At 39.5% G+C, this 12,181-nt stretch overlaps 1 protein-coding gene across 8 annotated transcripts in view; it reads right to left on the reverse strand.

Moving 5' to 3' along the window:
- The window catches only part of rerea (arginine-glutamic acid dipeptide (RE) repeats a), a 655,730-nt gene that overhangs the window by 13,330 nt on the left and 630,219 nt on the right, over nucleotides 1–12,181 (reverse strand). For all 8 annotated transcript variants that reach the window (XM_072245215.1, XM_072245214.1, XM_072245212.1 and 5 more), the window contains one exon: nucleotides 9,276–9,996. In XM_072245215.1, the coding sequence (XP_072101316.1) occupies nucleotides 9,276–9,996 (721 nt within the window). The remainder of the gene's footprint in view (nucleotides 1–9,275; nucleotides 9,997–12,181) is intronic.

A 12,181-nucleotide genomic window follows, 5' to 3' on the forward strand; every position in this document is an offset into this window, starting at 1 on the left:
AGGGGCGGTGGTAGAAGCAGATACATTAGGGTTAGCTCAGAAACTTGATGAAAGAAACATGAAGGGCTATGAAGGAGGGGAGGGTTAGAGTGATCTTAAGAGTAGGTTAAAAGGTCAGCACAACATGGTGGGCTGAAGGGCCTGTACTGTGCTGTAGTGCTGATTATGACTCTCTGTGTAAAAACGTGCTTGCATGCCTTTTAAGTTAGTACTGGTCACACATTGAAGTAAATATATTCACTAAATATTCTCCAAGATTTTGTACAGATTTTTACTGTTATATAAAGGAATTTTAAAGTACAATATTCTTGAACACTAAACTGATTCCAAAACTTACGGACTCTTTTTTTAAACACATGCTCTCAATATTATTTATTACTTGTTAATTTATTAATATGATTTTGTTTTTCTTTATGCATTTGCACAATTTGTTGTCTTTCATACATTGGTTGTTTGTCTGTCTTTGTTTGGTTTTTCATAATTTTATCTTGTTTCTTTGTGTTTACTGTGAATGTCCACAGAAAATGAATCTCAGGTTAGTATATGGTGACATATATGTACTTTGATAATAAACTTACTTTTGACTTTTTAAAAAACTTATAGTATGGCTTAAAACCTTGGCATAACATCGTGGCCAAAGGGCTTGCACTGTGCTGTAACGTTTTATGTTCTAGTTCTATATGCTTTTGTCTTGGAACTATTTTTGGACTAATGACAAATTGTGCATCCGTGAGTAAAACTGAAAAGACTTGCAATTAACAGTTTGTTCCCTGTAAGAAGCAAATTTAGCTGTGAAAGATTCTGTGAGAAACTGTACAGGATGCAAATGGTGAACCTGAAACATGAAAATTGAAGGTTTACACCATCTTAATTTTAACAAATCCATAAATAAAGTCAGGGGAAGCATGAGTGCAGTGAACTCATTTATCGAGGAGCAGCGAGATTCTGCAGATGCTGGGAATCCAGAGCGACACACACAAAATGCTGAAAGAATTCAACAGGCCAGAAAGCAGCTATGGAGGAACCAACATTTTGGGCCAAGAGCCTTAATCAGGATGATTTTTATTTACACTAGGTCAAGAGACTAATCTCCACAATGCATTGTCTGGCCAAATGCCCATTTGTAGGAGAACAAGATATGTTTTTTTGTCAGTCAGGTTGGACTGTGGGTGAAAAATAAACTCCAAGGGCTGATGGAGATCGATATGCTGGAAGAATTCAACAGGCCAGAAAGCAGCTATGGAGGAACCAACATTTTGGGCCAAGAGCCTTAATCAGGATGATTTTTATTTACACTAGGTCAAGAGACTAATCTCCACAATGCATTGTCTGGCCAAATGCCCATTTGTAGGAGAACAAGATGTTATTTTGTCAGTCAGGTTGGACTGTGGGTGAAAAATAAACTCCAAGGGCTGATGAAGATCGATACGCTGAACTGATTCTGCATTTATCCATGAGCAAAATCCCACAGAATGGTTATACAACAGATGAAGGTCATTTTGCCCTTTGAGTCCGTCAAGGTTCAAGGGCAAACTAGCTCATCTATCCCAATGTCCTCCCCCACGGACATGCAAATTCGTTCTTTTCCTTATGTTGCAACTGATTGACTATTTGCCATATACATTTACATGAACTTGGAACTTGCTGTGGTGTGTTGGTCAGAGCATGAAATGCAACAAAAACTACATTCAACATTTATAAAGTAAAAGATATAAGGTTAGAGTACAGATATGGAATAAAATGTGTATAAGTACCAGTACGTCTTTATAATGTAAACAGCATTATTAAAAATAGTTAACAACATTTACAGTGCAGTGCAGTGACTGTGATAATCGATGGAGGCTCCTTTGCTATCATGGCCACGCATTCTATCCCTAACCACTTGCTACATCAAGGATTTTCCCTCTTCTCACTTCTGTTGCTTTCTCCACACATCTTTCTTCTTTGTGTCCTGCCTTGCGAGCTTCAGAAACAGAATCAGGTTTGTTATCACTAACATACAACTCTGTGCAAAAGTCTCAGGCAAATATACTTAGCAAGGGTAATTTTATGTATTGCACTGTACTGCTGCAACAAAAACAAACACAAATTTCATACCATATGTGAGTGATGATAAACGTGATTCTGATATGGGTCTCCATTGTGGACTGAGAGTAGGAATGAGGCGGGGAGAGGGGAATCATGGCTGGGAAAAGGGGAAGGAGCGGGAAGCACCAGAGAGACATTCTGTAATGATCAATAAACCAATTGTTTGGAATCAATTGACCTTGCTTGGTGTCTCAGGGCTGGATGTGTCTGCATCTGTGTCACCTCAGCCCCCATCATTCCTTCTTTGCCACCCGTCCCACACCACTCCCGCGGTGCTCAACCCTCACCATTCCCAACATTCTTTGCTCCTGTCAGATTTACAAACTCACTTCTTACTCCATGTTGACAAATACAGTACTGAGCAAAAGTCTCAGGCACCCTAGCTACAGATATGTTGTTTTGTGGCAGCAATGCAGTGCAATATGTTAAAAATTATTACAAGAAGCAGTAAATAGTGCAATAGACAAATAATGAGGTGGTGTTTGTGGGCTCTACCAATGGATGCAGCTTCTTTGATTCAACTCTCCCTATACTGTTTGAGACCCAAGGAGATAACCTCAACTTCTCCTGTCCAGCTCCCATCACCAGTTCAAGGTCAATACCAAAGATCAAAGTCTAAAGGTCGATCGTAAGCCTGATGGCTGGTGACTGGAGAATGGGGGCTTGGGGTTGGAAGACTGTGTGTATGTTGGTGGGGGGAGGAAAGGGGCTTGTTTTGCAGTTCCTGTTCTATTGCTTGTTGTGTTCTGCGTTGTTCTGCTGAGTATTGTGGCTTTGCTACGTTGGCAATGGAATGTGTGGTGACACTTGTGGGCATTCCCCAACACATTCTTGTGTGTGCTGGTTGTTAACGTATGTATGTAACATACAGTAAACACTGTATGCTTCGATGTACATGTGATAAGTAAATGAATCTGAATTTGAACCTAAAGCCCTTAATCCCTGGAAATACTCTGGTACATCTCTTCTGCACTCATTCTCCAAATTTGATGGGTCTTCTTACAATGTTTGAGATACCAGACTTCAACCTCTAACTTATTTTTATACTTTATTCTTTATACTTTACAATTCTTATATTTCATGAAGAATAAAGTGGGTTAGCATGACGCTATTACAGTTTGGGGTGTCAGAGTTCAGAGTTCAATTCCAGCACCACCTGTAGGGAGTTTGTATGATCTTCCTGTGACCTTTTGGGTTTCTTCCAGGTGCTCTGGTTTCCTCCCACAGTCCAAAGACTTACCAGTTAGTTGGTTAAGTGGTCATTGTAAATTGTCCTGTGCTTAGGCTAAAGTTAAAAAGGTGGGTTGCTGGGAGGAAAGGCTTGTTGGGCCGGAAGGGCCTGTTCTGTGTTGTATCTCTAAATAAACAAATAAGCATTGGATGTTGTTTACTGTTGCATGTTGCGCTAACACACCACAGCAAGCTCCTAATCCGTGTAAATGTACAGCCAAATAAAGTTGAACCTTGATTAAGCAAAGATGTCATGACCATCAAGTTCCCAGTTCCCAGAAGGATTATTTTTTACTTCCGAGAACCTAACACTCAGTGCTCTTACCTTTGCTGGTCCCAAACATCCCTCTATATATGTTAAAACTACACAACTTTGCATTTCCTTTTGTGACAGATGGAGCATCATGTAAATACATCATTAACACTACATGGAAAAGTTTAGTTTTATGCATTATCTTTATACAAAAGACATATTTATTCCTACATTTTCAGGAAGGCTCCAGCAGTTGATTCACAAGATGGCAGAAACCTTGTGTGAAAAATAATCCCTTTTTTCAATCTTCTATTGCAAATATTCCTATCTCTTGTATTGTTGATTGAGTTTCAGTGCAACTTTGATCTTCCTGGACCAGTCTGTTGTTCCAGTAATATAAATACTACACATTTTTTTTCAGCCTCAGTTCGTGGTTTTACATTGTTCTTTGGAAAATGTGGAAATAAAAACTGAGCAACTGTTAACATTAGAAGGGGAAAAAAAAGCACTTTGCATTAACTTAACAGATTGCAAAATAAAACCCCTCTGCACTTCAAACACTTTGTTTGATCTGTGAGAACAATTCTGATGTGGGAGTGCCAAATCAAGCCATTTGCCTGACCTTGTTTGAGGACAAGGCAGTCCATTGGTTGACTGCTTGCTTGTATCTGCATTAGAGTTAAATCCATTGCCAACTCATTTGAAGGAACCTGGACCCCTGGCAATCAGGAAATTGGAATCAATTGATTTAATTACAGAGGAATGGAAAAAGCCAAAGAAGAGCCAGGCCACTCTGCAGCTAAAATATATTTACTGCCTATTTGTTGTAGTCCATGCACACCCAAAATATATTAAACAAATATTAGAGCATTAGTTAAGAATTGATAAACAACAGGTTTCTTAATCACAAATTAAACACTTGGTTTTTCTTTTTTAGGAAGACTTATTGTGCTTTTAAAAAATGCATTTGTTCAAATATGAATCGTGACTCATTACAACAGCTTCCAATAAGATAACATCTCTGAGGCAGCCGAACATCCTGTGCCTAACAGGAGTGTTGAGGAAATAATATCGATACATAGCTACATGTGAGATAGGCATGCAGGTGATTAAACACTTCGTCCTGGAGAATGGCTTTCAGGAACACCTTAATGAAGAAAAGGGAGGGAAGAGACCCAAACAGTTTTAGAGAGGGAATTTTACAGTTTAGGGATTTGATAGCTAAGTCATGGCTACCAAAGATTCATTCATCATGTGCCGTGTCATGTGAAATGGGCAACCATTGTCTTTCCATGACCATGATTGTTCTTGGCAAACTTTTCTACAGAAATGGTTATCAATAACTCTTCAGCAATCGTCTATCTGGTGTCGGTGGTCGCATAACCAGCACTTGTGATAGGCACCAGCTGCTCATATGACCATCCACCACCTACTCCCATAGATTCACGTGACCGTGATTGGGGGGGGGGGGGGCAAGAGGGCTAAGCAGATGTTACCTTGCCCCTTGGTAACCTGTGGGCTAGCAAAGGGAAGAAGTGCCTTACACCTTCTTTGGTAAAGACCTATCTCTGCCCCACCACCAGATGGAGAGATTTAAACTGGAGATGTTCTGAGACCAGGAGCACTGGTAGCTTAGAGTGTTATACAGTTGGAGGAGCTAGGTCATCAAGACTTTGAAAATGCAGTAGATCTTAAAATCAAGGCATTACCTAATTGGAAGCCAGTGTAGATGTGCAAGCACAAGAGTGATAGGTGACCAGGATAGTGCATGCATGATCTGGACAGCTTTAGAGTTAATAGACAATATCTACAAATGCAAATAGTACATTTTTACATAATGGCAGAAGGTACCCACTATTGAAAATCTCATTTTCAAATCTCCCCTCCCAAAATCATAAAGGCAAATCAAAATAAAAATGTAACATATACATTGACTCTACAAAATATTCATTTGAAATCTTTCATTGCTATATCTAATATGCATTTAGATATACTGATAAATATCCCACTACTTGCATGATCTACCTCAATAGATAGCCTGAGAAATGCACAACTAACCAATTAAAATTGAAACCTATTGAATATTTAAAGGCCTAGTTCACGTGGATGTGGAGAGGTTGTTTCCTATAGTGGGAGAGTCTAGGAACAGAGGGCAAAGCCCCAAAATAGAGGGCCGTCCCTCTACAGCAGAGATGACAAGGAACTTCTTTAGCCACAGGATGGTGAATCTGAGGAATTCACTGCCACAGACGGTGGAGGCCAAGACATTAAAAACAGAGATTGACAAGTACTTGATTAGTAAGAATGTCAAAGGTTATGGGGGAGAAGGCAGGAGAATGGGGCTGAGAGGAAAAATAAATCAGCTGTGATGTAATAGCAGAGCAGACTCAACAAGCCAAATGGCATAATTCTGCTCCTATGTCTTATGGTCTCAAATGCTGATGTCAGGCCCAGAGTATAGTAAAACTGGACAAGTATATTGGTTTACAATTCGTTGTTTGGCATTGTGGTCAATTAGCTCAATTGTGAATAATCACCAAAGAACTTTTTAATGAGATAGAAAACAGATTATATAAATAAATAACAGATTATTACAGACAAACTGAGAAATCAGCTTTGAAAATACTCGGATCAAGATTGTGAGTAACTGAGAGGAAATGGCTCACATTTCTCCATTAGCTATCCAGTATTAAGATCAAAAAATCTACAGCAATCATCTTTGCCTTGCTCAGTTTGGATTTTTTTCCCCACTAATAACGCCCAGTTTTACCCACGTGTTAGCCTAACTTACATTTCTGCACTCTATAAATTCGCCTTTCATTTCATCAGCCTAAACAGTTGAGCATCATTCATTAATGGTGGGGGAAAAAAATCTCTGATTTTCTAATGTACGAAGACACTTATCTCACAGTGTTGAGTGTGCCTTCTTGAGATTCCCTCCCACGTTCCACAACTGTTAGCTAAGCAATTTCCCTAAGTGGGAATCGAGAATGTGAACTCTCAACACACAGACAAGCATCTTCTGAGGAATGAGCAGTTTTATTCCTCATCCTAATTATACTAACCATGTACTTACGCACTTAAAAAAAAGTATAACCAAATACTGCAGCTCAGGTTTTTGTTTTAAACACAATTTTAGTTAAATTCAATGCTATATGGTGGCTAACGCAAGTTGCCTGGGAAACAAAGTACTGTGTGTTTCAGCTCATAAAGCATGCTAACTAATAACTTTGACCACTGATAATGCTCACTGAAAACATTGGAATTAACTCTGCCAGAAAATATTTTACTATTCCAAATATTAGCATTTTATATCTCCACATTTTCTGAAAATTAATACTGCTGTCTCAAAATGCATACTTCTCTCCCTAATTGAAAACTAGCTCTCCATTGTATTTATAATATTCAAGAATAATTGCCCTTCATCTGTACAGTAAACTTATCATCACGTATTTTAATTAGGAAAAACAAATAATTTATTATATTCATTTGTTCAAATTGTGAAGATTATCAAAACATTGATGAAAGTGAACTCTTGCATTTGCACTGAAATTGATTAGCCATGACGAACACTAATGAAGGGTTAGTTATACAACCTTAATCACATCATTCAATGATGCACCATTACATAATGAATATCATAATGATTAAGTTGCCTCATTATAGGAAGGATGTGGAAGTTTTAGAGAGATTTAGCAGGATGCTGCCTGGACTAGAGGGCACTTATGAGGAAAGGTTGAGCGAGCTAGTGTTCTTCTCTGGAGTGAAGGAGAATGAGAAATGACTTGATAGAAATGTACAAGGCACTGAGAGGCATAGACAGAGTGGCTAGACAGAGATTTTTCGCAGGGTGGAAATGGCTAATTCAAGCAGGCATAATTTTAGGAGATTGCAGGAAATGTCAGACTTAAATTCTCTACACAGAGTGGTGACTATATGGAATACCCTGCCTTGGGTGGTGGTAGAGGAAGATACATTCGGGGCATTTAAGAATCTTAGATAGGCACACAGATGATAGAAAAATGAAGGGCTATGTAGGAGGGAAGGGTTAGTGATCTCAGCATAATTAAAAGGTTGAAACAATATTGTGGGCCAAAAGGTCTGTAAGTGCTCTAGAGTTCCATGTTCTATGAATGAAAGAAGTCTTTTAAACCTCATTCTGATGTAATTTTAGAAATGTTATTTCACTGTTGTTTTTACTGCTGGTGACATCCATATGTACAAATTCTTGCCTTGATACGGCTGATGTCTTAAGAATTTAATATCAGTGAAATTGAAAAGCACTAGTGAAAGGTATGTTCTGTAGTAGACCATTCTGTTCAGAAGACTAGGGTTCAATCCCTACTCTTAATTGTCAGAACTGGCTAAACAAATGTGGAAAATCAGGAAACTTTAATCAACAAATTCAGTACAGCAAAATTATGTAATCTCTTAAACTGACCGCAGATTCAACAAGGCTATATGGCTGTCTGGTATGGAGGGACCACTGCACATGACGGGAACAAGCTACAGAGGGTTGCAGGCTCAGCCAGCCCCATCATGGGCACCAGCCTCCCCACCATCAAGCACACCCTCAAAAGCTAATGCCTCAAAAAGTCCGCATCCATCATTAATGACCACCAACACCTAGGACATACCCTCTTCTCATTACTGTCCTCAAAGTGGAGGTATATGAGCCTGCAGACACACACTCAACAGCTTAGGAACAGCTTCTTCCTGTCTGCTATCAAATTTCTGAATGGACAATGAACCCATGAACATAATCTCACCATTTTTGCACTACCTATGTTTATGTTTTTAAAATATATTTCTTACTGTGATTTATTATTTTATGTATTGCACTGTACTGCTGTGCAAAACAACATATTTCATGACATACATCAGTGATAATAAACCTGATTCTCATTGTGATCCAATCCCACCTGTGTTCCCAGGTCTCTAATCAGAAGGTTCCAACAATGAGTTAACAAACACTCTTCAACTGTAATCTTTTTATTGTTTTAGATGCACTGTCAATAGTTGGCATATTTCAGCTTCTTCTAAAAGCAAAAAACTAGGAAGTCAATTAATGTACTGTACTAAAAGTAATGAATGGTGTGATTCTACTTTTTACTCTTTTAGATTTTTAGTTATTTTAAACCAGGTAACTAAGAGTTGGGAAATGGGTGTGGCCATTATTTACTGATGTCTCTGTACAGTTTGAGCAGTTTTAATTTTTTAAAATGGGTCAAATAACTACTTAAAAATAATGAAGGAACGAGCAAGAAACCGCTAATTGTATCCTTTTACAATGCCTTATTGAGCTCGTTTGTGGAAAGTTTTCCGGTTTTGATTACATAAAAGATGCCAGCATAGTTTTTAACTACCAAAGCAAAAATTTTACCACAACCCAACAATAAGAATGTGGAACACACACGAAATGCTGGAGGAACTCAGTAAGTCAGGCAGCATCTATGGAGGGAAATAAACAGTTGATGTTTCAGGCCAAGACCTTTCACTAGCTCCACAATGAGCCCTGAATTTGTGAGTAATGTCATAAAGCCATGGTACTGAAGCTGTGGGATCAAACACATCCTAGGTGCAATCACTCAGCAAAAATCATTTTCACATTCTGCACGCTTTAGCACTTAGATAAACACAAGGCAGGTTGGCATATGGCTAAACATTGCCTTAGTTATTAATAATGCGAATCTAATCCACTCACCTTGATGTAGTGGATCTTGTTGATGTAGGTGTAAGTGTGAATGTATGTGTGAATGCTGATGGTGATGTGGCGTCACATTGAACATCTGTAGTCTCGTAAGTGGGTCATTTGCAAGTGATGCCATGCGTTCTGCGTGTATTCTTTCCGCAGCCAGTCTATCAGCGTAGGACATCTCAGGCCGCAGCTGGGGGCCTGCAAGGGCGAGTCTCTCTCTCTCTAGTGGATTCAATCCATGGTGGAAAGGGGGGAATGGGTGTGCTCCTGTTGCTGGCTGAATTGTTAATCCGCCATGCCTAGCAAATGGATCCATAGGATTAGCCGTTGGATGAAGGCCTTCCAGTTCAGGTGGCTTGACCTCAAAGCCTGGTTTCATCCGTTCTCGGAATTCCCGTTCACGAATCTCCCTCTCTCGAATCTCTCTCTCGCGGAGTTCTCTCTCCCTCATCCCGTGGTCGGCGCTGTAGAGGCTGGGCATGTGGTAAGCCAGGATTGGATCTGATGCATTCAGTGGGACGAAGAATGGGTGGTTGCGGTTGGTTGGAGACATGACGTGTGGCCTTGCATATTCACTGAGAGTCCTTAGTGCTGGAGTGTCCGGCCCAATGTAAGGAGGAACGGCTGCAATCGTTGTTGGTGGCGGCTCAAATGAAGGTCGTAAGTGTGTGGGGCCAACAAGCTGGGATTCTGACATGCGTCCCTCATGGGAAGAGCTGGATGCCTTCTGTGAAAGGAAATAGATAAATTATAGAAAATGAAAATCTGAGAATAGGAAACAAAAATACCTAATGCTAAAAACAACAAGTCATCATGAAAAAAAACAACAGGAATAGGGAACTCTGCTCTTAAAGTCTACCCTACAATTCAACGTCACCATGAATAATCTGGACTTGGTCTTAACTGCTCTTCTGTAGAGGTTCCACATAACACTCAATTCCATGGAAAATGTGTCTACCTTCTTTTCAAATACTTCCAATGACCTAACCTCCAGAACAGAGATTTCTCGAGATTTAATACAGTCAACGTTCAAAGAACGATTCAGCTTTTTCCCCTCTGCCATCCTATTTCTGAATGAACATTTAACCCATTGAACTACCTCACTACTTTTTAAAATTTTTATTTTTGCACTATTTATTTAACTATTTACTATTATTCAGTTTTTTTCTCTCTATTATTATGCATTGCATTGTGCTGTTGCTGCAGGCAACAAGTTTCACGACATATGCCGGTGATATTAAACCTGATTCTGACTCTGATCTAAGATCCATTTTCTTACACTCTGCAAGAAGATGAACATAGGATAATCTTAACAGTGTACAGGTAACCTAATCTACCAACTCTATTTCTGTCTATGATGTATTTGGTAACTTACTGTCTTGCCCTTTTCTAGATCATTACAGCACAGTACAGGCCTTTCGGCCCACTATGTTGTGCCAGCCTTTTAACCTACTGTAACCTAACCCTTTCCTCCTCCAGAGCCCTTCATTTTTCTATCACCTACGTGCAAGTTGGGCTGAAGAGCCTGTTTCCACGTTCTCTGACTCAGATTCATTTCAGGCAGTGTCAGGTTTAGAATCACTGACACTTGCATCATGCATTTTTGTAAATTAAGAAAATTATAACCAAATGTAAGGAGCAGCAAATACAGAAAGGAGGCGATCATGGTATTGAAGAAAGATATTGAAAAGATGGATATTTTTAAAGAATTATAAACACTATAGATTCTGTGGATTCTGGAAATCCAGAGCAACACATACACAATGCTAGAGGAACTCAGCAGGTCAGGCAGCACCTATGGAAATGAATAAACAGTCGACATTTCAGGCCGAGACCCTTCATCAGGGCTATTCACTTCCATAGACACGATAAATACTGCAGATGCAGGAAATCCAAAGCAACACACACAAAATGTTGTAGGCACTCAGCCCCGAAGAAGGCTCTTGGCCCAAAACATTGACTGTTTATTCATTTCCAAAGAAGCTGTCTGATCTGAACTCCTCCAGCGTTTTGCATGTGTCATTTCCATAGATGCTGTTTGACCTGCTGATTTTTACAGAATTGACCACTTTCACCAATCTTATTGCAATAGCTAAGTAATACTTTCCTGGTAACCTTTAATTTTTTTTTATCTTTTGGCAAAGAATGCTACATATTTTAACATCCTGTATAAAAAACACAACTTCTGCATTCCTATTTTAGACTACATTACAGCTGTTATCCATTAAGTTTTGAAAACCCAAGAACTATACTGGAGTAGAAAGTGAATCTGATCATTTCCAACTAATTTCTTCATCAATAAATGGGTCAGGATATAAAATACCATGACTACTAAATCCCAAATTTTCTAATTGGCAAAATAAGCCGGCGGTAGATGAAATCAATATCAGGGTAGCTACTGGGAATAGTTAGTCATTTCTGCCTTTTTAAAATTATAATTTCTCTTTTTTTTCCATTAAATAAGTCTGCCAAACATTTCCCAAGGAAATGGGCAGGATGGACAGCTGTTGCTGGACCTCTGCCAGGGTGGTTTTGGCAGAAATTCGTGACTGTGCTCGCAATGACTCACTCCTCACTTCCAGCAATGGACTGGAGAAGCAACACACACAAGATGCTGTAGAAGCTCAACAGGCCAGGCAGCATCAATGGAAAAAGAGTATAATCAACGTTTTAGTCGAAACCCTTCAGCAGGACTGGAGAAAAAACGCTGAGGAGTAGATTTTAAAGGTGTGTGGGGAGGGGACAGAGAAACACAAGGTGTTAGGTGAAAGCTGAAGAGGGAGGGATGAGAACCAGAGGGAGGCGAGAGGTGGGCAAGGAGATGAGGTGAGGGAGGGAAAAGGGGATGGGAAGTGGTGAAGGAGAGGGAAGGTGGGGGGCATTACCAGAAGTTTGAGAAATCAATGTTCACG

Source organism: Mobula birostris, chromosome 27 (assembly GCF_030028105.1).
Source record: "Mobula birostris isolate sMobBir1 chromosome 27, sMobBir1.hap1, whole genome shotgun sequence".
Taxonomy (NCBI): domain Eukaryota; kingdom Metazoa; phylum Chordata; class Chondrichthyes; order Myliobatiformes; family Myliobatidae; genus Mobula; species Mobula birostris.